At 47.0% G+C, this 27,571-nt stretch overlaps 1 protein-coding gene across 2 annotated transcripts in view; it reads right to left on the bottom strand.

Moving 5' to 3' along the window:
• CFAP299 (cilia and flagella associated protein 299) overlaps window positions 1–27,571 on the bottom strand; it is a 967,879-nt gene that overhangs the window by 863,837 nt on the left and 76,471 nt on the right. For both annotated transcript variants that reach the window (XM_069745705.1, XM_069745706.1), the window contains exon 2: window positions 18,990–19,120. In XM_069745705.1, coding sequence (XP_069601806.1) covers window positions 18,990–19,120 — 131 coding nt within the window. The remainder of the gene's footprint in view (window positions 1–18,989; window positions 19,121–27,571) is intronic.

Below are 27,571 nucleotides of genomic sequence, written 5' to 3'. Positions count from 1 at the left end.
GCAGGACCGCATGAAAAGATGCCCGTACACAGAGGTGGACCCGGACCGGAGAAGGCTTGGGCGACGCGCACGGTCGAGAGCCTCCACAGGAGGAAACGACCGGCGATCCCAGGAGCAGCGCTGCACTGGGTAAGCTGAGGGACCCTGAGTCGGGTTTCAGCGCACGGGGATCTTGCAGTGGGAAGGGTATTAAGGGCCTAAACCACCCGATCCACACCCCCCGAATGGAGCCTGCCGGAGTCTCGCAGTTCCTATCCACAGTGGGACAGGAAAAACACTGACGGTTGGTAGGGGGAGGGTCCTTTTATACTCGTGGTTTCCTGTCCCACTGCGGATAAGAAGACAACCTCAATGGTGCTGTCAGGTGGATGACCTGGAAAAATGAATTAGATCACTCTGTTTGTAATGACTCTCTATATGAGATTCACTTTTTGTATTGAAGAACTTAAATAAATTAACTTTTTTGATGATATTTTAAAGGGACTCTGTCACCTGAATTTGGCGGGCTATGTAAATGCCCTGTGTCTGATCCGATGGGCGGTGTTTCCTCTTCTTTCATTCACCCCTTCCTTTCCTGTCCGCAATATTTTCTTGAAGTTGAGTAGGTTTCCTCTGTAGTTCACGCATGCGCAATGCAATCTTGCCTTGCGCACGCGCAGTATGCTTTGCCCAAATGCAGGCAAAGCCGAAAAGCATTACTGTGCATGTGCCGCCGCATTATGTCCCAAAACACAGCGAAATACTTCCGGGACATAGTGCGGCGGCGCACTATGCTGAACATTCGAGGAGTATAATATCCCCTATTTTTTTCTATACACCTAGTAGAAATCAGGCCAGTAATTAAACAAGTATCTGAGCACTAAAGGGAATGACACCCATTGAGGCACTAAATGGCAAAGAAGCACATTGCCCATTTGTAGTGATTAGTGATCCCGTAGATATTTGGGTTTGCTGACTTTTTTTTTTTTTTTTACAAAAGTCCAGTTCAGGGCCCGATCTTAACCCCGGACAACGAACCCTATATAAGTCAACAGGGACTCAAACTTCAGTCCTGTAAAATGGCTGTAAGGGATAGAGGGCTGCAAAATGAAGAAAAATGGGGGTAAAAGCAGGGCAATTACCCTGCAAACAAATGTGGATAGAGAAATTACTTAAATAAGTTCTGTCATTATAGCAATCATGGTAAAAAAGGAAGAAAATGAATAACATTAACATTTTAATGCTACTGCCAGTCCAGAAAAAAAATTTCACCTTCACCCACAGAGCATACTTTCACATTTCAACCACAGATGCTGATAACAAATTTCTCCCACAAAGCAAGTTTCCACATTTACCCCACAGAAGCTGATAACAAATTTCCCCCACAGAGCATTTATTTGCATTTCCCCACAGAAGCAGATAACAAATTTCACCCACAGAGCATGTTTTCCCATTTTCCCCAGAGAAGCTGATTAAATCTTTCATACCCAGGCAATAGGACAAAGTACTTCCACAAGCATGGTTGCAGAGAACACACAGCAGCTTAAAGGCACAGTACTCCCACAGATATGGGTTAAAGAATACATGCAGTGGCTTTTGGCACAGTACTCTCACAGATATTAGTTTAAGAATACACGCAGTGGCATTTTAGCACAGTACTCCCACAGATATGAGTTAAAGTGTATACACAGTGGCTTTTGGCACAGTAAACCTGCAGGTATGGGCTGCAGAGTACACGCAACAGCTTAAAGGGACAGTACTGCAAAACCTAATACTGTCCCTCACTTCAGCTGCATCCTGTCCCTTTTGCATTTACTTATTTTCCTTTTTGTAATTTTTAAGATTTAAAAACAATCACAATCTATATATTTTCTTGCCAAAAATACAAAGTAAATTTGTCATCTTTAGTTTTAACGCTTTTAGAGGTCCTCTTAACTTGTTTAACAGTTCACAATAACAGTGATTTTGACCAGGGGTGCCCAAAGTTTTACATGCCATTGTAGCTCCAAGTGGAGAAAGAAGTGGATGTGGCAGTATGGGTGGAAAAGGCAAAAGAGGAGTAATCCAACTTTTTTTGTATTTTTTTATGGAACTGACTTAAAACAACCTAACATAATAACATAGAAACATAGTTAGCAAGGCCGAAAAAAGACATTTGTCCATCCAGTTCAGCCTATATTCCGTCAGAATAAATCCCTAGATCTACATCCTTCTAAAGAACCTAATAACTGTAAGATACAATATTGTTATGCTCCAGGAAGACATCCAGGCCTCTCTTGAACCCCTCGACTGAGTTCGCCATCACCACCTCCTCAGGAAAGGAATTCCAGATTCTCACTGCCCTAACAATAACCTAGATTTAACTAAACTAAGGCTAGCTATCTAGAACCACAAGGTGTAGGTCCAAGTGGAGGAAGAGGTGGAAATGGCAGTATGGGTGGAAGAGGCAGAAGAGGTAGCCAACACAGTAGTTTGGGCATTTTGTTTGGGAAGGGGGAACCTAAATGAAATGAATGGCAAATAGAGGTTGAATACTGGCTGGGTGTGGCAGGTATGGTTGTCTACCCATCCAAAGGTACGGACAAAACCTGTGGAAAACACGCCTGGTTCATTTTAAGGAATGACGTGCTAAACACATGTTCTGAAATGACACTTGCACCAGGACATGCCAGCACCTCTAAAGCATAAAGGGCAAGCTCAGACCACGTGTCCAATTTGGAAACCCAGAAGATAAATGGGGCAGACCCATCTGTTATTATGTGGAGATGACGTATGGACATGTACTCAATCACTATTTTGTTGTAATACTGGCTGCTGCTCATAAGAATCCTACTACACGATAGTGTTGTATGTGATGAAATGCTCAAAGTTTTGTAAACATTTCAGTCATGCTAACCCTGCCTTCCGAGGTGTTGGCGGTAGGGTTGAGCGAAACGGATCGGGCAAATTGAAAAATCACCGACTTTCGGCAAAGTCGGGTTTCGTGAAACCCGACCCGATCCTAGTGTGGGATCGGCCATGAAGTCGGCGATCAGCGTGCCAAAGTCGCGTTTCGTATGATGTTTTCAGCGCCATTTCTCATCCAATGAAGGAGGACGCAGAGTGTGGGCAGCGTGATGACATAGGTCTCGGTCCCCACCATCTTAGAGAAGGGCATGACAGTGATTGGCTTGCTTTCTGCGGCATCACAGGGGCTATAAAGGGGCGTGCACGCCGACCGCCATCTTACTTTTGCCGATCTTAGCATAGGGAGAGGTTGCTGCAGCTGCATAAGAAGGGATATAGTTAGGGAGGGAAGATTAACCCCGAAACTGCTTGTGCTGTAGCGATTTCCACTTCCAACACCACCTTTTCTTTGCAGGGACAGTGGAGTTTATATTTTTGTGCATCAGCGCTATAGTTTATTAGGCTGCCTTACAAGGCTCCCTGATAGCTGCATTGCTGTTTGTACGCCGCTGTGCAAACCAACTGCTTTTTTAAAAGCAAAAATTCTGTTGCTCCTTTCTGCACAGTTCTCTTGTTTATTTGTCCACACTTTTGTGTGCAGCAGTCCTTTTTATTGCTGCTATACTTGTCCTGAGATCATTGTAGGGAGATTGAAATTGTACTACAACCCTTGTATTTTTTGTTTTGCCACTTACATTGTGTAGTGTAATACACTACGCCTGAGTTTTGTTGCAGTCTCCCCCCAAAAAAGGGAGATTTAAATTGGCACTAAGTGGATCTACGTCACTTCTGTTAGTTTGTCTTATATCTTCCAGCCACATTCTGCCACTTACATTGTGTAGTGTTATACACTGGGCCTGATTTTTGTTGCAGTCTCCCCCCCAAAAAAAGGGAGATTTAAATTGGCACTAAGTGGATCTACATCAGTTCTGTTAGTTTGTCGTACATCTTCCAGCCACGTTCTGCAACTTACATTGTGTAGTGTAATACACTGGGCCTGAGTTTTGGTGCAGTCTCCCCCCCAAAAAAGGGAGATTTCAATTGGCAATAAGTGGATCTACGTCAGTTCTGTTAGTTTGTCGTATATCAGCCAGCCACGTTCTGCCACTTACATTGTGTAGTGTAATACACTACACCTGAGTTTTGTTGCAGTCTCCCCCCCCCCCCAAAAGGGAGATTTAAATTGGCACTAAGTGGATCTATGTCACAGTTCTGTTAGTTTGTCGTACATCTTCCAGCCACATTCTGCCACTTACATTGTGTAGTGTAATACACTGGGCCTGAGTTTTGGTGCAGTCTCCCCCCCAAAAAAGGGGAGATTTAAATTGGCACTAAGTGGATCTACGTCACAGTTCTGTTAGTTTGTCGCACATCTTCCAGCCACGTTCTGCCACTTACATTGTGTAGTGTAATACACTGGGCCGAAGTTTTGGTGCAGTCTCCCCCCCAAAAAAGGGAGATTTAAATTGGCACTAAGTGGATCTACGTCAGTTCTGTTAGTTTGTCGTATATCAGCCAGCCACGTTCTGCCACTTACATTGTGTAGTGTAATACACTACGCCTGAATTTTGTTGCAGTCTCCCCCACCAAAAAAAGGGAGATTTAAATTCTCCACAATTTTATATACACCTTCTACCTTGTTTCATAGTACCATATAATGGTTGTCATTTTGGTTAGATTTTTCCAAAAGTGAGGAAGTCTGGTGGAAGAGGCCATGGGCGGTCGTTGCCAGCTGATACTGATGGTGGTGGTGGAGCATCTGGTGGTAGTGGGAAAAGCAAAATAGCACCAAAGGCTCGAGGTGTTGAGCCAGCATCATCGTCTGGTTACACAAGGCCTCGAAGGCTCCCTTATCTGGGAGTAGGAAAACAGCTTTTAAAGCTGGAGCAGCAGGAAAAAGTTTTGGCTTTCCTTGCTGACTCAGCCTCTAGCTCTTTCGCCTCCTCTTCAGAAGGTTCGAAATCTAAAAGCAGCGAGTCATCAGTGGATGCTCCCAGTCAGGAACAAGTCACTTTCTTGTGTTCTTCACCCAAATCAAAAGTGAAGGATGCGGCATTCAACACTACAGTTTACTCCATGGAGCTCTTTACACATACCGTGCCTGGGTTAGAGAAGGAAATTGTTAAATGCCCATTACAAGACGAATCGGACATGGAGTGCACAGATTCAAAGCCACAGCTAGATGATTATGCTGTTCCATTGACTCAGATCACCACATTGCCCTCGCAGTGTACTGAGCCAGAATCTGACCCTGATGAGACTATGGTGCCCTGTCTCGAACGCTATAACACCTTACACGGTGACACAGAGAAAGGTGCACATGACATTGAAGAGGAGGTGATAGATGACCCATTTGCTGACCCAGATTGGCAGCCAATGGGGGAAGAGGGTGCCGCTGCCAGTAGCTCGGAAGCGGAGGCGGATGATCCGCAGCAGCCATCTACATCGCAACTGCTTTCATCTGGCAGGCCCATATCTGGCCAAAAATGTTTGTCAAAACCAAAAACAGTGTTAGGACAGTGTGGCCATACGGTGAAAGTAGCACAGTGTGCAATGCCTGAAAAGGTAATCCATAGTAGGAAGAGTGCAGTGTGGGAATTTTTTAACCAAGATCCGAATGATCAGTGCAAACTTATCTGTAAGAATTGCTCAAAGACCTTTAGCAGAGGGAAGAATCTCCTAAATTTAAATACAACGTGCATGCGTAGACATTTAACTAGCATGCACTTGCAAGGCTGGATTAACTACCAAACGTCCAGTACCATTGGTGCACCTGCTCAGAATGAAGGTAGTCAGCAACGCTACATTGTTCCCTCACAGTAAGCCCACCGGTTAGGACACCACCAGCAGCACATGTGGAGGTATCGTCGCAAGGCCAAAGCAGTTAGGGAATCAGAAAGTTCTTGGTAGGAAACACTGTATGTAGGCCAACATCAAGAATACCATCACCAACCCTCTCTCAATCTGCCATGTCCACCACCACCCCCGCTAGTTCCACCATATGCAGCTCTCCAGTCCAGCTCACCCTACAAGAGACTCTCGTTAGGAAAAGAAAGTAGTCATCCTGTCATCCGCGCACACAGCGTTTGAACACCCACATTGCTTGATTAATCTCATTAGAGATCATGCCCTATCGGTTGGTTGAAAGCTAAGCTTTCAAAGCCCTGATGGCCTACGCAGCACCACGCTATGACCTACCCAGTCGACACTTCTTTGCGAGAAAAGCCATCCCAGCCCTCCACCAGCATGTCAAAGACAGCATTGTCCATGCACTGAGGCAATCAGTCAGTAGAAAGGTGCACCTCACAACAGATGCATGGACCAGCGGGCATGGCCAGGGACGTTACGTGTCCATCATGGCGCACTGGGTTAATGTGGTGGATGCAGGGTCCACAGGAGACAGCCATAGTGGGACAGTTCTGCCTAGACCACGGTCTAGGAAACAGTTTGCTTTAGGCGATCGCCACCCCTCCTCCTCCTCCTCAAGTGAAAGCTTGTTCACAGAGCGCAGTCGCACGACCACTCCATCCGCAGCTGCCAGTGTTGCACACGAGGTGTCCCATTATGGAATGGCTAGTGGTAAGCGTCAGCAGGCTGTGCTACAAATTAAGTGTTTGGGCGACAACAGACACTCCGCGGAAGTACTGGCCGAGTACTTGCAGCAAGAAACTCAGTCATGGCTGTGCAGTGTACATCTTGAGGCAGGCAAGGTAGTCAGTGATAACGGAAGGAATTTTAAGGCTGCCATAGCCCTTTCAGAACTTAAACACATACTTTGCCTGGCTCACACCTTGAACCTGGTGGTGCAGTGCTTCCTGAAAAATTATCCGGAGTTACCAGCCCTGCTCCTGAAGGTGCGAAGACTTTGCTCGCATATCCGCCGGTCGCCCGTACACTCCAGCCGTATGCAGAACCATCAGCGATCGCTGAATCTTCCCTAGCACCGCCTAATAATCGATGTTGCAACAAGGTGGAACTCCACACTGCACATGCTTCAGAGGCTGTGCGAACAGAGGCATGCTGTCATTTATTTGTGGGAGGATACACATACACGGGCAGGCAGTTGGATGGCAGACATGGAGTTGTCTGGTGTGCAGTGGTCGAAGCTCCAAGACCTCTGTTAAGTCCTTCAGTGTTTTGAGGAATGCACACAGCTGGTAAGTGCAGTTGACGCCATCATAAGCATGAGCATCCCATTAAAGCGTCTGCTGATGCAAAGTTTGACGCACATCAAGGAGCAGGCGTCTGCAGCCGAGGAGGAGTGAAGAAAGTGCTCCTCGACCCAGCACAAGCAGTGATTTGACACCTGGAACATTGGCCCACATGGCAGAGTATGCCTTGCGTATCCTAAAAAAGGGACCCCCGCATTATCAAAATGATGACCGATGACGATTACTGGTTGGCCTGCCTCCTGGGTCCACAATACAAAGGAAAATTACAAAATATCATGCCACATGAGAACCTTGAGCAAATATTAGCTACCAAACAAGCAACTCTTGTAGACCGTTTGGTTCAGGCATTCCCAGCACACATGGAAAAACCGGAGAAAAACTTGGAGTTTTCGTATAAAAAGTAACAAAAATCTTTATTAAATACCAATCAACAAACAATTAAAAACACAAACAAAGTGATGAAAGTGTTGGTAGACAAAGACACCAGATAAAGGTGGCCCTCAGTACAATATCAGATATATAATTACATCAGTGCAACCATAACATAGATCTATTTGAGATAAAGAACCCCTCCTTAGAGGTATACCGCATGTGCACTACCTTCATTAATGTGAACCAGGGTCATTGCGGCAACAGTCATCAATTTTAGTAACCCACAGGTGTGCTCATTCCACATACCGCCGATAATTTATACAAGGTGCCACTATAGCATACACCCAGCCTGGTGGATATAAGAATGCGTACCAAAGGAGAGCATGTCTCACCTAGAACTGAGGAGCCAACTGCACGTGTGAACTCCTGTTACCAATTTTGAACTGCATTTAGCCTACTTACCTATTTGGGCCTAGTAACTGTGTGAGCCTCTCATTACAGTTGTCCTCCTCCGCTGGACAAAGCTATGCCGCCTGTGTACTCCTCTTACCAATTTTGAACTGCATTTAGCTTACTTTCTTACTTGGGCCTAGTAACTGTGTGAGCCTCTCATTACAGTTGTCCTCCTCCGCTGAACAAAGCTATGCCGCCAGTATACTCCTCTTACCAATTTTGAACTGCATTTAGCCTACTTACTTATTTGGGCCTAGTAACTGTGTGAGCCTCTCATTACAGTTGTCCTCCGCTGAACAAAGCTATGCCGCCTGTGTACTCCTGTTACCAATTTTGAACTGCATTTAGCCTACTTTTTTATTTTAGGCGCAGTCAGCCTGACAACAAATAATGTCAGAAGACGAGCAGCGCTAACTGCGCATGCCCAAGGTTTAACATAACAGCACAGGCTCCGGGACAGATTCAAACAATGCTGAGGAGGCGGTTCCCGGCGCCAAGGGGGTATGAATGACGGCTGTGCTGCTTCTCATTATGAAGGGAAGTCCCACCTCCGGGACGGTTTCATGGTATGAGGGGACACATTTTATAAGTTTTAAGTTCAGCGTGTGCAAGGAGCATAACTAAAAGAGCCACCATTTCGTTGTGCAGCATTAGTGCTGCACAAGGTGGCTCTTTCAGTTACAAATGCCTGGGGGGGCACAGGTTCCCTTTAATTTCTGTAGTAGTGTGAGTGTGGCGGTGGCAGGAGCAATTGCCGGATACACAGCTGGGGATCAGCTGACGTTACTGAAACCCAATAACACGGCAGCAAGTGTTGACTGTGCAGACGGCACTTCCAAGCAGCAACTGGTGGTGTTGGAGCCCAGGGAATCCAGGAGAAGCAGAGTGTAGGCCGAGGCTTGCACTCAAATCAGTTTAAAATATGTTGTTGTGTCAAGGTGGAGGTAGCAGGAGCAATTGCTGGATACACAGCAGGGGAGCAGCTGACGTTACTGAACCCCACTAACACAGGAGCGAGTGTTTTTCTCTGTGCAAACGGCACTTCCGAGCAGCAACTGGTGGTGTTGGAGCCCAGGGTCAATCAGGGTGTAGGCTGAGGCCTAATTGGAGCAAGTTTGATATCTGTCGTAGTGTGAGCGTGGAAGGAGCAGGAGCAATTGCCGGATACACAGCAGGGGAGCAGCTGACGTTACTGAACCCCACTAACACAGGAGCTAGTGTTTTTCTCTGTGCAGACGGCACTTCTGAGTAGCAACTGGTGGTGTTGGAGCCCAGGGATTACAGTTCAGGTGGTAGAAACATGAACACAATAGGAGACCTGGATACAGTTGCCAACCAATTATTTAGTCTGGAAGAGGAGTGGCAAATTCCTGCAAGATCCAGGCCTTGTTCATTTTCATAAAAGTAAGCCGGTCAACGTTATCGGAGGATAGTCGCATGCGACGGTCTGTTAGTACACAACCTGCGGCACTAAAGAGGCGTTCGGATAACACACTAGCAGCAGGGCAAGCCAGCACCTCCAATGCTGGTCAAATGGAAGGGTTATGGCCAGGAGGATAATTCTTGGGTTGTTGCCTCCGATGTTCATGCTGACGATTTGGTTCGTGCCTTTCATTTGGCTCGTCTTAATAGCCTGGGGGCTCTGGTGAGGGTTCGGTGACCTGCTACTGCAACCCTTGACCTACTGTCTCCTTCCCCATAATCCTGTAGAATGTAAGCCCGCAAGGGCAGGGTCCTTTTCCCTCTGTACCAGTCTGTCATTTAGTTTTGTTTACTGTAAGTGATATTTGTATTTTGATGTAACCCCTCCTCATGTACAGCACCATGGAATTAATGTGGCTATATAAATAAATAATAATAATAATAATACAGCAAGTGTAAGATAGCCCTCAGAACTATCATTAACTCCTTCACGACCTTGCCCTTTTCCGTTTTTGCGTTCTCGTTTTCCGCTCCCCTTCTTCCCAGAGCCATAACTTTTTTATTTTTCTGTCAATATGGCCATGTGAGGGCTTGTTTTTTGCGGGACAAGTTGCACTTTTCAATGACATCATTGGTTTTAGCATATCATGAACTGGAAAACGGGAAAAAAATTCCAAGTGCGGTGAAATTGCAAAAAAAGTGCAATCCCACATTTGTTTTTTGTTTGGCTTTTTTGCTAGTTTCACTAAATGCTAAAACTGACCTGCCATTTTGATTCTCCAAGTCATTACGAGTTCATAGACACCAAACATGTCTAGGTTACGTTTTATCTAAGTGGTAAAAAAAATCCAAACTTTTCTTGAAAAAAAAATGTGCAATTTTCCAATACCCGTAGCGTCTCCATTTTTCGTGATCTGGAGTCAGGTAAAGGCTTATTTTTTGCATGTCGAGCTGTTGTTTTTAGTGATACCATTTTGGTGCAGATACGTTCTTTTGATCGCCCGATATTACATTTTAATGCAATGTCGCGGCGACCAAAAAAACGTAATTCTGGCGTTTCAATTTTTTTCTCGCTAGGCTGTTAAGCAATCAACTTAATCCTTTTTTTTATTGATAGATCGGGCGATTCTGAACGCTGCGATACCAAATATGTATAGTTTTGATTTCTTTTATTGTTTTATTTTAAATGGGGCGAAAGGGGGGGTGATTTAACCCCTTAACGACCGCCGATACGCCTTTTAACAGTGGCAGTTAAGGGTACTTAAACCACAGCGCCGTTAACTAACAGCGCTGTGGAAAAAGTGAATAGCGCCCCCCAGAGTCGGATTTTCTCTGGGGTCCCGGTTGCCTGGGGTTGCCGAGACCCCAGAGAACATGATTCGGGGTTTTTTTACCGACCCCTGAGTTGCGATCGCTGGTAATTACCGTTTAACGGCGATCGCAAAAAAAACGTGATTTCCCTTTTAATTTCTCTGTCCTCCGATGTGATCGCACATCAGAGGACAGAGAAATGGGGACCCCGATAGCCCCCTGATACTCACCTGTCTCCCCCGGTGCTCCTCATGGCTCCCGATGAGCGCTGCCATCTTTTTCCGGCAAAAAAATGGCGGGCGCTGTTGCGAATTCTGTTGTCAAGCTCCCTCCTGTGGTCACAAATGGTACTTTGGCTGGTTCTGTCCATGGGCTTCCTCTGGTGGTTGTGAGTGGGACTGCGGCTTCTGAGTTTCCTTCCACAGGTGACGAGGTTAATTCGTTAGCTGGCTGCTCTATTTAACTCCACTTAGATCATTGCTCCATGCCACCTGTCAATGTTCCAGTATTGGTCTAGTTCGCTCCTGGATCATTCTTGTGACCTGTCTTCCCAGCAGAAGCTAAGTTCCTGCTTGTTTTTCTTTTGTTTGCTATTTTTCTGTCCAGCTTGCTATTTTGATTTTTGTCTTGCTTGCTGGAAGCTCTGGGACGCAGAGGGAGCGCCTCCGCACCGTGAGTCGGTGCGGAGGGTCTTTTTGCGCCCTCTGCGTGGTCTTTTTGTAGTTTTTGTGCTGACCGCAAAGTTACCTTTCCTATCCTCTGTCTGTTCAGTAAGTCGGGCCTCACTTTGCTAAATCTATTTAATCTCTGTGTTTGTAATTTTCATCTTTACTCACAGTCATTATATGTGGGGGGCTGCCTTTTCCTTTGGGGAATTTCTCTGAGGCAAGGTAGGCTTTATTTTTCTATCTTTAGGGCTAGCTAGTTCCTTAGGCTGTGACGAGTTGCATAGGGAGCGTTAGGAGCAATCCACGGCTATTTCTAGTGTGTGTGATAGGATTAGGGATTGCGGTCAGCAGAGTTCCCACGTCTCAGAGCTTGTCCTGTATTATTAGTAACTATCAGGTCATTCCGTGGCTCTTAACCACCAGGTCCTTTATTGTCCTAAATACCAGGTCATAACAGTACAGGTGGCCCAAAGTATTAATGCATCTCAATAGAGGGATAAGAGAAGTTCTGAGACCATTTTTTTTCTTTGCACTGTGTTTTGTCTTTCTTTTCCCCTTTACATCTGGGTGGTTCAGGACACAGGTGTAGAGATGGACATTCAGGGTCTATCCTCTTGTGTGGATCATCTCACTATAAGTGTACAGAACATTCAAGACTTTGTGGTTCAGAATTCTATGTTAGAACCTAGAATTCCTATTCCTGATTTGTTTTCTGGAGATAGAGCTAAGTTTCTGAGTTTTAAAAATAATTGTAAACTATTTCTGGCTTTGAAACCCCGCTCCTCAGGTGACCCTGTTCAACAAGTGAAAATCATTATTTCTTTGTTACGTGGCGACCCTCAAGACTGGGCCTTTTCCCTTGCGCCAGGAGATCCAGCATTGCGTGATGTTGATGCCTTTTTCCTGGCGCTTGGATTGCTTTATGACGAACCTAATTCAGTGGATCAGGCAGAGAAAATCTTGCTGGCTCTGTGTCAGGGTCAGGATGAAGCGGAGATATATTGTCAGAAGTTTAGAAAGTGGTCTGTACTCACTCAGTGGAATGAATGTGCCCTGGCAGCAATTTTCAGAAAGGGTCTCTCTGAAGCCCTTAAGGATGTCATGGTGGGATTTCCCATGCCTACTGGTCTGAATGAGTCTATGTCTTTGGCCATTCAGATCGATCGACGCTTGCATGAGCGTAAAGCTGTCCACCATTTGGCGGTATTATCTGAGCATAGACCTGAGCCTATGCAATGTGATAGGACTTTGACCAGAGCTGAACGGCAAGAACACAGACGTCGGAATGGGCTGTGTTTTTACTGTGGTGATTCCACTCATGCTATCTCCGATTGTCCTAAGCGCACTAAGCGGTTCGCTAGGTCTGCCACCATTGGTACGGTACAGTCGAAATTTCTTTTGTCCGTTACTCTGATTTGCTCTTTGTCATCCTATTCTGTTATGGCGTTTGTGGATTCAGGCGCTGCCCTGAATTTGATGGACTTGGAGTTTGCTAGGCGCTGTGGTTTTTTCTTTGAGCCCTTGCAGTATCCTATTCCATTGAGAGGAATTGATGCTACGCCTTTGGCCAAGAATAAGCCTCATTACTGGACTCAATTGACCATGTGCATGGCTCCTGCACATCAGGAGGATATTCGCTTTTTGGTGTTGCATAATCTGCATGATGTGGTCGTTTTGGGGTTGCCATGGCTACAGGTCCATAATCCAGTATTGGATTGGAAATCTATGTCTGTGTCCAGCTGGGGTTGTCAGGGGGTACATGGTGATGTTCCATTTTTGTCTATTTCGTCATCCACCCTTCTGAAGTCCCGGAGTTTTTGTCGGATTACCGGGATGTATTTGATGAGCCCAAATCCAGTGCCCTTCCTCCTCATAGGGATTGCGATTGTGCTATCAATTTGATTCCTGGTAGTAAGTTTCTGTGCCAGAACATGCCGCTATGCGGAGTTATATAAAGGAATCCTTGGAGAAGGGTCATATTCGCCCGTCGTCGTCACCATTGGGAGCAGGGTTCTTTTTTGTGGCCAAGAAGGATGGTTCTTTGAGACCTTGTATTGATTACCGCCTTCTTAATAAAATTACAGTCAAATTTCAGTACCCTTTGCCGCTGCTGTCTGATTTGTTTGCTCGGATTAAGGGGGCTAGTTGGTTCACCAAGATAGATCTTCGTGGTGCGTATAATCTTGTGCGTATTAAACAGGGCGATGAATGGAAAACAGCATTTAATATGCCTGAGGGCCATTTTGAGTACCTGGTTATGCCATTCGGGCTTTCCAATGCTCCATCAGTATTTCAGTCCTTTATGCATGACATCTTCCGAGAGTACCTGGATAAATTCCTGATTGTATATTTGGATGATATTTTGGTCTTCTCGGATGATTGGGAGTCTCACGTGAAGCAGGTCAGAATGGTGTTCCAGGTCCTTCGTGCGAATTCTTTGTTTGTGAAGGGGTCAAAGTGTCTCTTTGGAGTTCAGAAGGTTTCATTTTTGGGTTTCATTTTTTCCCCTTCTACTATCGAGATGGACCCTGTTAAAGTCCAGGCCATTTATGATTGGACTCAGCCTACATCTGTGAAGAGTCTGCAAAAGTTCCTGGGCTTTGCTAATTTTTATCGTCGCTTCATCAGTAATTTTTCTAGTGTTGCTAAACCGTTGACTGATTTGACCAAGAAGGGTGCTGATGTGGTCAATTGGTCTTCTGCGGCTGTGGAAGCTTTTCAGGAGTTGAAGCGTCGTTTTTCTTCTGCTCCTGTGTTGTGCCAGCCTGATGTTTCGCTCCCGTTTCAGGTCGAGGTTGATGCTTCTGAGATTGGAGCAGGGGCTGTTTTGTCGCAAAGAAGTTCTGATGGCTCGGTGATGAAACCATGTGCCTTCTTTTCTAGAAAGTTTTCGCCTGCTGAGCGCAATTATGATGTTGGCAATCGAGAGTTGTTGGCCATGAAGTGGGCATTCGAGGAGTGGCGTCATTGGCTTGAAGGAGCCAAGCATCGCGTGGTGGTCTTGACGGATCACAAGAATTTGACTTATCTCGAGTCTGCCAAACGGTTGAATCCTAGACAGGCTCGTTGGTCGCTATTTTTCTCCCGTTTTGATTTTGTGGTTTCGTACCTTCCGGGCTCTAAGAATGTGAAGGCTGATGCCCTGTCAAGGAGTTTTGTGCCCGACTCTCTGGGTGTTCCTGAGCCGGCGGGTATTCTCAAAGAGGGGGTAATTTTGTCTGCCATCTCCCCTGATTTGCGGCGGGTGCTGCAAAAATTTCAGGCCGATAGACCTGACCGTTGCCCAGCGGAGAAACTGTTTGTCCCTGATAAATGGACTAGTAGAGTTATCTCTGAGGTTCATTGTTCGGTGTTGGCTGGTCATCCTGGAATCTTTGGTACCAGAGATTTGGTGGCTAGATCCTTTTGGTGGCCGTCTTTGTCGCGGGATGTGCGTTCTTTTGTGCAGTCATGTGGGACTTGTGCTCGGGCTAAGCCCTGCTGTTCTCGTGCCAGTGGGTTGCTTTTGCCCTTGCCGGTCCCGAAGAGGCCCTGGACGCATATTTCTATGGATTTTATTTCGGATCTCCCTGTCTCTCAAAAGATGTCGGTCATTTGGGTGGTTTGTGATCGCTTCTCTAAGATGGTCCATTCGGTACCCTTGTCTAAATTGCCTTCCTCCTCTGATTTGGTGCCATTGTTTTTCCAGCATGTGGTTCGTTTACATGGCATTCCGGAGAACATCGTTTCGGACAGAGGTTCCCAGTTTGTTTCGAGGTTTTGGCGATCCTTTTGTGCTAGGATGGGCATTGATTTGTCTTTTTCCTCGGCTTTCCATCCTCAGACAAATGGCCAAACCGAACGAACTAATCAGACTTTGGAAACATATCTGAGATGCTATGTTTCTGCTGATCAGAATGATTGGGTGTCCTTTTTGCCTTTGGCTGAGTTCGCCCTTAATAATCGGGCCAGCTTGGCTACTTTGGTTTCGCCGTTTTTCTGCAATTCTGGTTTCCATCCTCGTTTCTCTTCAGGGCAGGTTGAGTCTTCGGACTGTCCTGGTGTAGATACTGTGGTGGATAGGTTGCAGCAGATTTGGACTCATGTGGTAGACAATTTGACATTGTTTCAGGAGAAGGCTCAACGTTTCGCTAACCGCCGGCGCTGTGTGGGTCCCCGACTTCGTGTTGGGGATTTGGTTTGGTTGTCGTCTCGTTATGTTCCTATGAAGGTTTCCTCTCCTAAGTTTAAGCCTCGTTTCATTGGTCCGTATAAGATTTCTGAGGTTCTCAATCCTGTGTCATTTCGTTTGACCCTTCCAGCTTCTTTTGCCATCCATAATGTATTCCATAGGTCGTTGTTGCGGAGATACGTGGCGCCTGTGGTTCCATCCGTTGATCCTCCTGCCCCGGTGTTGGTTGAGGGGGAGTTGGAGTATGTGGTGGAGAAGATTTTGGATTCTCGTATTTCGAGACGGAAACTCCAGTACCTGGTCAAGTGGAAGGGTTATGGTCAGGAAGATAATTCCTGGGTCTTTGCCTCTGATGTTCATGCTGCCGATCTGGTTCGTGCCTTTCATTTGGCTCGTCCTGGTCGGCCTGGGGGCTCTGGTGAGGGTTCGGTGACCCCTCCTCAAGGGGGGTACTGTTGTGAATTCTGTTGTCAAGCTCCCTCCTGTGGTCACGAATGGTACTTCTGCTGATTCTGTCCATGGGCTTCCTCTGGTGGTTGTGAGTGGGACTGCGGCTTCTGAGTTTCCTTCCACAGGTGATGAGGTTAATTCGTTAGCTGGCTGCTCTATTTAACTCCACTTAGATCATTGCTCCATGCCACCTGTCAATGTTCCAGTATTGGTCTAGTTCGCTCCTGGATCATTCTTGTGACCTGTCTTCCCAGCAGAAGCTAAGTTCCTGCTTGTTTTTCTTTTGTTTGCTATTTTTCTGTCCAGCTTGCTATTTTGATTTTTGTCTTGCTTGCTGGAAGCTCTGGGACGCAGAGGGAGCGCCTCCGCACCGTGAGTCGGTGCGGAGGGTCTTTTTGCGCCCTCTGCGTGGTCTTTTTGTAGTTTTTGTGCTGACCGCAAAGTTACTTTTCCTATCCTCTGTCTGTTCAGTAAGTCGGGCCTCACTTTGCTAAATCTATTTCATATCTGTGTTTGTAATTTTCATCTTTACTCACAGTCATTATATGTGGGGGGCTGCCTTTTCCTTTGGGGAATTTCTCTGAGGCAAGGTAGGCTTTATTTTTCTATCTTTAGGGCTAGCTAGTTCCTTAGGCTGTGACGAGTTGCATAGGGAGCGTTAGGAGCAATCCACGGCTATTTCTAGTGTGTGTGATAGGATTAGGGATTGCGGTCAGCAGAGTTCCCACGTCTCAGAGCTTGTCCTGTATTTTTAGTAACTATTAGGTCATTCCGTGCGCTCTTAACCACCAGGTCCATTATTGTCCTAACCACCAGGTCATAACAGGGCGCATGTGCAGTGCGCCCGCCAGCCGGCACCCGGAGAATCTTTGGGCTCTTGGATGCCGGGGGTAGCCAAGACCCCAAAGAACATGATCGGGGTCGGTTTTTATTGACCCCTGTTTTGCGATCGCCGGTAATTAACTGTTTACCGGCGGTCGCAAAAAAAAAGCGATGTGTAATTCTCTGTCCTCTGATGTGATCGCACATCAGAGGACAGAGAAATAGGGGGATTCGGGGGACCCTATCATACTTACCGATGTCCCTGGGTCCTCCTGCATCCCTACCTGCCCGGCTTCTTCATCGGGAAAGAAAATGGCGGGCGCATGCGCAGTGGGCCCGCCATCTGCCGGCCGGCAGGAGAGAGGAGTTGAGGCTAAAATTAAGGTTAGGGTTAGGGTTGGGGCTAAATTTAGGGTTAGGGCTAGGGTTAGGGTTAGGGCTAGGGATAGGCTTTTTTCACACGTCGGTACAGGGCTGTCGCAATGAATCGGCCCGACGTACCGACGCATGTTGTGAAAACTGTGCACAACGTGGGCAGCGGATGCAGTTTTTCAACGCATCCGCTGTCCAGTTTATGTCCTGGGGAGGAGGGGCAGAGTTACGGCCACGCATGCGTGGAGATGCGTGCGTGGAGATGGCGGATGTGACGTACAAAAAAAATGTTACATTGAACGCGACGTGTGGCCATCCATCGGCAGTACAAGTCTATGGGCAAAAAAGGCATACTGCGGGCACATTTGCAGGATCCGTTTTTTGTCCAAAATGACGGATTGCGAAAATGAAAGCACACTCCAAGTTACTCATGTTGCCGAAAATGTATAAATCAACCGATTGTGCCACAAGTCACACCATGCTAGACATATAAAACTTCCTGGTCCCCGTTGATGACACTTCCAAATCCCATACCTTCAATCAGATTTTTCAACGTTTCAATGTTCTGATCTGATCATTGATGTTGAGATTGATGTTTCATAGGGGACAGAAAATATTTAGTCACACAGTGTGCATGCACAGATAAATCACTCAGTTTGCTTGATACGTGTTCAGTGCAGGCTGAGATATGTAAGAAATGAACACAGTAAATGTCAGACTGGAAGTATGACATGCATAAAACGACATGCAAATTGCTTCTTCAGGGAGGAAGAGGACTTGAACTCTTGTGCCATTTATCGGAAGTAGACACAGCCAAATCAGATCTCATGCTTTGGACCAAGGAGGGGGCAACACCCCGAAACACGGGTCTGCAAATTCAAATTCTGATTTGTCATGGCAAAGTTCATTGATAGTGACTTTTGAGATTGCTACATCCAATAAGTGGCGCTAGAGGTCAAGTCCTCTTCCTCTCTGAAGAGCAAGTTTGCATTTTTAATTTCCCAGAGGAACATTATATGGCATGTCACTCTCCACAAGGAGACAAGTTATAAAACAAAACATGCTGTAAGACCCATTATCTTCTTAAAAAATCATCTAGACCTTTGTTAAATTGCATATTAAAAAATATCTAAAAGTATGGAAAACCTCCTTTAAGTAATAAAGAAGAAATAAACTAACACATGCATTTGGCCAGGAGAAATATCCTTTTTAGTACCGCATATTGTAAGCAATGCTTCTTGGCATTCATGCTTTATCTATTCCAGTCTCTTACTTGGTTTCCTAAAGCCTGAAGACACAGTAAAACTCATCTGACAAAGAACAAATGAGCCTCGTGGAAAGGAAGGGAACATGCTGCCACAGAAAACTAAATAATGACTACGTTGTTTCTGTCAAGATTGGTATTCGGGTTTCAGTGATCAAACAGAAAAGAGGAAACTACTAGAGAAATCTTGATTTTACTGTCACTAACAGAACACTTGGGACATTCTGGGCAGTGATTATTCTTGATCTGTTCCAGGACTTCCCCTGTTTCGGCATACATTTTTAGAAACGATGTACTGTCCCCGTGCTTTCATCATGGTCTGCTGGTTGTGCACACATATTTTTATGTTTATCCTCTTTTCATAAATTAGTAGCTTACAGTCAAATGTGGTCGCACAGCAGATATCTTCCAGCTCGCTCACCCTAACTGATCTGCGCAGCACATGTGTCTTGGTACAATATCAGACCTGTAACTAGTGTCCTTATTTGAAGTTGAGGGGAAGCACATGCCAATAAAACTGTTTCTAATCATACAGAGGAGATGCAGAGAATGTGGTCCACTTGTTACCAGACACAGCTGGGACTTACTTTTGTTGAGTTCTTTGGGCGAGTCTGGAAGCCTCTGCCGCAGCCTTTCTTGTCTCAAACTCTTCTCTTTTAAGTACCTCTCCACTTCCCCTGTAGCCCAGCTCTACCAGCTGACGGGCTAATTCTTCATCCTATATAACAACAGAAATTAATCTGTTTAATTAATCTGAATTTTTACCATTTCCTTCTTTTAAAGGGTAACTGAAATTTGGCTTACAAAATAAATACCGTATAAGTAACGATTAAGGGCATAACTACTTACATAACCAATTTGAAAGTATAACTTTATTAAAGATATTAAAATATTCTTCAAAAAAATCCTATAAATAAAGTGTTCAACAAGGTACAAAAACCTTTACTGAATTCAATATCACAGTCAGTGCAATTACCCACATAGGGGGAATGACTGTTCTCTAAATATCCTACTCTCACCCTTCCTGTCTGTGGAGGTTGGCACACTAGTTCAGCAAGCCAGTGACAAATATCCTTAATGTCCTTAATTCCCCTGGTTATGTGGATAGGCCAGGGGCAGACAGAAAATATATAAAAGATATAGGCATGCTAAGTATATACACACGTGGTCATAATTGTTGGTACCCCTCGTTTAATGACAGAAAAACCCACAATGGTCACAGAAATAACTTGAATCTGACACAAGTAATAATCCATAAACAAACCTATGAAAATGAACAAATGAAAGTCAGAAATTGCTTTTCAACCATGCTTCTACCGAATTTGAAAAAAATAAAACTCATGAAATAGGTCTGGACAAAAATTATGGTACCCCTGAAAATATTGTGACAAAATTGACATGTTAAACCAAGGTGTGTCCACTAATTAGCATCACAGGTGTCTACAATCTTGGAATCAGTGACAGGGCCTGTATATAAATAATAATTAGTAATAATAACAATAATAATATAGGGGCCACAGATACTCACTGTGCTGTTTGGTGACATGGTGTGTATCACACTCAACGTGGACCAGAGGAAGCGAAAGGAAGAGTTGCCTCAGGAGATTATAAAGAAAATTATAGACAAACATGTTAAAGGTAAAAGTTATAAGACCATCTCCAAGCAGCTTGATGTTCCTGTGACTGCAGTTGCACATATTTTTCAGAAATTTAAGATCCATGGGACTGAATCTAACCTCCCTGGACGTGGTTGAAGGAGGAAAATTTATGACAAATCAAAGAGACGGATAATACGAATGGTAACAAAAGAGACCAGAAAAACTTCTAAGCAGATTAAAGGTGAACGTCAAGCTGAAGGAACATCAGTGTCAGATTGCACCATCCATCATAGTCTGAGCGGACTTCATGGGAGACGACCAAAGAATACACCATTGTTGAAAAAAATCATAAAAAAGCCAGACTGGAATTTGAAAAAAACTACATATTGACAAGCTACAAAGCTTCAGGGAGAATGTCCTATGGAGAGATGAGACAAAAATTGAACTTTTTGGCAAGGCACATCAGCTCTATGTTCACAGATGGAAAAACGAAGCATATCAAGAAAAGAACACTTTTCCTACTGTGAAACATGGAGGAGGCTCGGTTATGTTCCGGTGCTCCTTTGCTACATCTGGCACAAGGTGTCTAGAATCTGTGCAGAGTACAATGAAATTTCAAGACCATCAAGGGATTCTAGAGAAAAATGTGCTGCCCAGTGTCAGAAAGCTTGGTCTCTATTAGGGGTCGAGTTCCCGCTTCTGCACAGGGGGAATCTCGAGCCGCCTCCGCTGCGGTCTCCCATTCTTGTCCAGCCGCAGTGGAGTCTGCTCAGCAAAGACGTCGGTCCCAGCGTCTTGCTCATTCTCACTCTGTTCTGAGAGTTACTGCTGCTTCTCCAGTCTCTGCCATTGAAGTCAGTGCTGGTCAGCAGCGAGCGGACGTCTCTGGGACTAAGTCCTTGTCTGCACGTACTGAGCATGCCCAGCATAAGGTCTCCCGTTGGAGATCGAGGGTCATGTGCTCAGGCTCTGCAGCACATTCCATTGGTCCTCTTGGCAGGTCCTAGAAGGGCAAAAGTGCTGTGGCCACTTCCTGTGCTGCTGCTATATAAACTGCGCATGACCGCACGGCCATGCGCTAGTATTGTTTTACAATTGCTTATGTGTGTATGTTGTGAGTGCAAGTCGTCCTTGGATACCCCTTCCCTATTGAATGTCTGTTCGCGGAAGGTGTATGGCTGCTATCTAGCGCCCGACTTAGCCTACAGCACTAGTCACACATCACAGCGTCCTGTAGCTGTGCCTGCCAGTACGGCGCCGTGCGCCTGCCTTGCGCTTTCCATACCCGAGTCTGGGTGGTTAGTGGCGTCCGTCAGCGCGGCATCGCTCGCACTCTTGTGCACATATATTTCCTAAGGTTCTCTACACACCCAGTTGCGGTGTTGCGCCAGCAGGGGTCTAATCGGGCTCCAATCCCTTCTGGGGTTAAGTCCGCTGACCACTTGCTCGCGCACTTGTGCGGTACTGCGGTCCTGTGAATTAACAGGATCGCTTTCTTCACGCTGGGTGAGGTTAAACCCACGCGTGTATACTTTAGTGTACCGCCATACAGTCTGCAAATTGCTAGCAGCAGGTTCTCACCTGCACGGTGGACCCCGGACTGCGAACGCACCTTTATCATCTGTCTTGGTGCGTTCCGCCAGTCCTAACAGAATACTAGCGCCAGGGTCTGGCTAGTAAAATGGCGGACGACCAGCGTTTACAGCGGTACATCCAGCAGCTGGAGGGAAGGTTGGCGGCTCTTGAGCGTACAACCTCAGCTGTGGATGTCACTGCTGTAGCTGTGCAGGCTGCAAGTGTAGCCGCGGCCAGTTTGTCCACTGCCACCCCTGCTCCGACTTTATCCCGTCTCCCACTACCTGACAAGTTTGCTGGCGACAGTAAACTTTGTCGCGGATTCGTGAGTCAGTGCTCTATACATCTTGAGCTCCTGGCGTCACGTTTTCCTACGGAGCGGGCGAGAGTGGGATTTATCCTATCTCTCTTGTCGGGCAGGGCGTTGGAGTGGGCAACGCCACTCTGGGAGCGAGATGATCGTGTGGTACAGAGTGCTCCTCTCTTCTTGGACACTCTGAAGCAGGTCTTTTTAGGGCCTCGGGTTACCCACGACACCGCACTCCAATTGTTGTCCATTACACAGGGTACCTCCGTGGTCAGCCAGTTTGCCATTCAGTTCCGGACTCTAGCTTCAGAGTTAGAGTGGCCAGACAAAGTTCTTATTCCGGTGTTCTGGAGGGGACTGGCAGACCACGTGAAAGACGCCTTGGCCACTAGGGAGATACCGGCCACACTGGAGGAACTTATTTCCGTGTCTACCCGCATCGACCTCCGTTTTCACGAGCGGAGGTTGGAGCGGACCCAGTGTAGGCAGAGGTTTCGGCTGGCTCCAACTTTCGCCAGACCTCTGGAATCTCCTGTCTTGGCGTCAGATTCTCATGAGGCCATGGAGGTTTCTCGAGCGGGACCTAAATCTCTAGCCGCTCGAGTACCCGTAGTTTGTAATAACTGTCGACAACATGGACATTACGCCAATAAATGTCCGCGGCGGTCGGGAAACGATCGCGTCTAGTGGCCATTGGGGGAGGTTCACTAGACACAGCAGCATTCTCCTCCAAACTGTCCTTTAAAGGGACAATCCTGTTAGGCTCCTCCACTCTTACAGTCGAGCTTTGTGTGGATTCAGGAGCAGAGGGAAGTTTCATGTCCTCTGCTTTTGCTACACGTCATGCTATACCACTGGTCATGCTCGCCAAACCAATAACGGTTAGAGTTGTGAATGGGGCGACACTCCCACTGCAAATCACGCACCAGACAGTCCCGTTATCGCTGTCCATGTCTCCTTCCCACCAGGAGATTATTTCCCTTCTTGTCCTTCCTGAGGGAATGGATGAGATTTTGCTGGGAATACCCTGGCTCCGTTTCCACTCGCCACATATTGAGTGGTCCTCAGGGAAAATATTGGGCTGGAGTAAGTCATGTTTGGGCAGATGTGTGAGTGAGTGTGTACAGGTCTCTTCTACCCAGGTACCCGCAGATCTCTCGTCACTTCCCAGGTATTATTGGTGTTATGCAGACGTGTTCTCTAAAAAGGCTGCTGAGACTCTACCGCCCCATCGCCCTTACGACTGTCCTATTGACCTCTTGCCGGGAGCTGAACCTCCTAGGGGAAGGGTATATCCCCTCTCTCTTCCTTAGACGGAGGCTATGTCTCAATACATTCAGGAGAATTTAGCAAGAGGATTTATAAGGAAGTCAGTGTCTCCGGCAGGGGCGGGATTCTTCTTCGTGCAGAAGAAGAACGGGGAGTTACGTCCTTGCATCGATTACAGGGGTCTCAATGCAATCACTATTAAGAACAAATACCCGTTGCCCCTGATATCGGAGCTCTTTGACAGATTAAGGGGAGCTAAAATTTTCACCAAATTAGATCTGCGGGGTGCCTACAATCTGATTCGCATCCGTGAGGGGGACGAATGGAAAACGGCTTTCAATACCAGGGATGGGCACTATGAGTACCTGGTGATGCCTTTCGGGCTCTGTAATGCCCCAGCCGTTTTTCAGGACTTTGTCAACGATATCTTCCGGGATATGCTTTCCACCTCGGTCGTAGTCTATCTGGATGATATCCTCATCTTTTCTCCAGATATTGACTCCCACCGGAGAGATGTTGGCAGAGTCTTCGAACTCCTACGGGCGAATTCCTTATATGCAAAGTTGGAGAAGTGTGTGTTCGAGCAGGAGTCCTTGCCTTTCCTGGGCTATATCGTCTCGGCCCAGGGATTGGCTATGGATCCTGCCAAACTACAAGCAGTGATGGACTGGCAGGAACCCCATTCTCTTAAAGCGGTGCAGCGCTTTATGGGGTTCATAAATTACTATCGCCAGTTCATTCCCCACTTTTCAACTTTGGTAGCTCCCTTGGTATCCCTCACCAAGAAGGGAGCGAATCCCAAATTGTGGTCCAAAGGGGTCTCCAAGGCCTTCTCTTCTATAAAGTCCCATTTTGCCAGCGCTCCTATCTTACATCGTCCCGATGTGGGTAAGCCATTCCTTCTGGAAGTGGATGCCTCATCCGTTGGCGCTGGAGCAGTCCTCTATCAAAAGGATGCTCAGGGTCGGAAGCATCCATGCTTCTTTTTCTCAAAGACCTTCACACCAGCGGAGAGAAATTACTCCATCGGGGATAGAGAGTTGTTGGCAATGAAGTTGGCCTTTTCGGAGTGGAGACATCTCTTGGAGGGTGCCCGGTTCCCATTCCAGGTTTTCACGGATCACAAGAACTTGGTCTATTTACAAACAGCCCAGCGGCTGAATTCTCGTCAGGCCAGATGGTCCTTGTTTTTCTCCCGGTTCCACTTTACCCTACATTATCTCGCCGGGGAGAAGAACATTCGTGCCGACGCTCTCTCTCGCTCCTTCGTGTCAGCTGAGGAGGAGGAGGACGAGCCTCGGCTGATTGTCCCTTCGGAGAGTCTGAGAACTGTAGCTCCGGTTTCGCTGGAGTCTGTGCCCCCGGGCAAGACTTTTGTTCCCATCAATTTGCGTCCGGAGGTTCTCTCTTGGGCTCATTCGTCCAGAGTGGGTGGACACTTTGGGGCTAAAAGGACCTCTGAGCTACTGGCGAGGACGTACTGGTGGCCACATATGGTTCGTGACGTCGGAGACTACGTTCGGGCCTGTGTCTCTTGTGCCAAGAATAAGTCTTCCCGACAACGGCCAGCTGGTTTGTTATACCCTCTGCCGGTGGCAGACAGGCCCTGGGAGATGGTCGGGATGGATTTTGTTGTGGGTTTGCCCAAGTCTCGTGGCTGTACCATTATTTGGGTAATCACCGACCATTTTTCTAAAATGGTGCATTTGGTGCCACTTCCCCGGTTACCTTCTGCACGGGCCTTGGCAGCGTTGTTTGTCAAACACATCTTTCGTCTTCACGGTATGCCAGACAAAATTGTCAGTGACCGAGGTCCCCAGTTTGCGTCTCGGTTCTGGAGAGAGCTTTGTCGTCTTCTCAGTATCGAGTTGAATCTCTCTTCGGCTTATCATCCCGAGACGAATGGGTTGGTAGAGAGAGCCAACCAGACCTTGGTCACATATCTGCGACATTTTGTTTCTGCTAAGCAGGATGACTGGGCATCTTTGCTACCGTGGGCGGAGTTTGCTCTTAACAATGCTGTCGCTGATTCCACTGGACAGACTCCATTCCTCCTTAACTATGGTCAGCATCCGAGGGTACCTGTGCCCATGCCCGTGTCTTCCGCCGATTCCAGGGTGGCAGACTGGGCTGTGGAGGCACGGGACATTTGGGATCGCACTCAGGATGCTATTCAGGCTTCCAAGGAGAGAATGAGGTCCTCCGCCGACGCACATCGGCGCCCCGCTCCAACCTTTGCTCCTGGCGACTTAGTGTGGCTCTCCGCCCGTAACATCAGGCTGCGAGTTGAGTCCACCAAGTTTGCACCTCGCTACTTAGGCCCTTTTAAGGTCCTCGAACAGGTTAATCCTGTGGTTTACCGTCTGGCCCTTCCTCCACGCCTGGGTATCACCGACACCTTTCATGTGTCCCTCCTTAAGCCCGTCTACATGTCCCGGTTTTCTGAGTCATCTACTGGGACGTCGGGTTCGTCTACGGACGATTACGAGGTGAACGCGATCTTGGGGTACAAGGTGGTTCGTGGCAAAAAATTTTATTTGGTGGACTGGAGGGGTTACGGTCCTGAGGATAGATCCTGGGAGCCTGCTGAGTATATTCGGGCTCCGCAGCTCATTGCTGCCTTCGAACGTAGCGAGGCCCAAGGAGGGGGGGGCCCTAGGGGGGGGGGGTAATGTTAGGGGTCGAGTTCCCGCTTCTGCACAGGGGGAATCTCGAGCCGCCTCCGCTGCGGTCTCCCATTCTTGTCCAGCCGCAGTGGAGTCTGCTCAGCAAAGACGTCGGTCCCAGCGTCTTGCTCATTCTCACTCTGTTCTGAGAGTTACTGCTGCTTCTCCAGTCTCTGCCATTGAAGTCAGTGCTGGTCAGCAGCGAGCGGACGTCTCTGGGACTAAGTCCTTGTCTGCACGTACTGAGCATGCCCAGCATAAGGTCTCCCGTTGGAGATCGAGGGTCATGTGCTCAGGCTCTGCAGCACATTCCATTGGTCCTCTTGGCAGGTCCTAGAAGGGCAAAAGTGCTGTGGCCACTTCCTGTGCTGCTGCTATATAAACTGCGCATGACCGCACGGCCATGCGCTAGTATTGTTTTACAATTGCTTATGTGTGTATGTTGTGAGTGCAAGTCGTCCTTGGATACCCCTTCCCTATTGAATGTCTGTTCGCGGAAGGTGTATGGCTGCTATCTAGCGCCCGACTTAGCCTACAGCACTAGTCACACATCACAGCGTCCTGTAGCTGTGCCTGCCAGTACGGCGCCGTGCGCCTGCCTTGCGCTTTCCATACCCGAGTCTGGGTGGTTAGTGGCGTCCGTCAGCGCGGCATCGCTCGCACTCTTGTGCACATATATTTCCTAAGGTTCTCTACACACCCAGTTGCGGTGTTGCGCCAGCAGGGGTCTAATCGGGCTCCAATCCCTTCTGGGGTTAAGTCCGCTGACCACTTGCTCGCGCACTTGTGCGGTACTGCGGTCCTGTGAATTAACAGGATCGCTTTCTTCACGCTGGGTGAGGTTAAACCCACGCGTGTATACTTTAGTGTACCGCCATACAGTCTGCAAATTGCTAGCAGCAGGTTCTCACCTGCACGGTGGACCCCGGACTGCGAACGCACCTTTATCATCTGTCTTGGTGCGTTCCGCCAGTCCTAACAGTCTCAGTCGCAGGTCATGGGTCTTGTAACAGGATAATGACCCAAAACACACAGCTAAAAACAACCAAGAAAGGCTAACAGGAAAACATTGGACTATTCTGAAGTGGCCTTCTATGAGCCGTGACCTAAATCCTATTGAGCATCTTTGGAAAGAGCTGAACAATGCCGTCTGGAAAAGCCAACCTTCAAACACGAGACAACTGGAGCAGTTTTCTCTTGAGGAGTGAGCCAAAATACCTGTCAAGAGGTGCCGAAGTCTCAATCACAGTTACAGGAATCATTTGATTGCAGTGATTGCCTCAAAAGGTTGTGCAACAAAATATTAAGTTACGGGTACCATCATTTCTGTCTAGGCCTATTTCATGAGTATAATTTTTTTTTTAATTCTGTGGAAGCATGGTGGAAAGCAATGTCTGACTTTCATTTGTTCATTTTCATAGATTTTATATTACTTTTGTCAGATTCAAGTTATTTCTGTGACCATTGTGGTTTTTTTTTGTCATTAAACAATTTTGAGCATGTGTGTATATTAAAAGAGAAATGGGTACCTGCGCTAAGTAATCGGAAAAACAAAGAAACAAACCCAAAATTGTCCAAAGAATATTTAAAATGGGTTTATGGGCGCGATAGATGTCCTGGCTAGTTTGGAATTTACTATACTCAATATCCCCTGGGCTCACATTTCCTATCTGTGGAGGTTGGCACCCTAAATCAGCATGCCAGTGGCACCCCCACTCACAAGTCATCTGTTCCTCAGTATCCCTATATGTCCC

Source organism: Ranitomeya imitator, chromosome 1, assembly GCF_032444005.1.
Source record: "Ranitomeya imitator isolate aRanImi1 chromosome 1, aRanImi1.pri, whole genome shotgun sequence".
NCBI classification, from domain to species: Eukaryota; Metazoa; Chordata; class Amphibia; order Anura; family Dendrobatidae; genus Ranitomeya; species Ranitomeya imitator.
The sequence above is the reverse complement of the archived record's forward strand: the minus strand, read 5'-3'. Positions and strand labels throughout refer to the sequence as shown.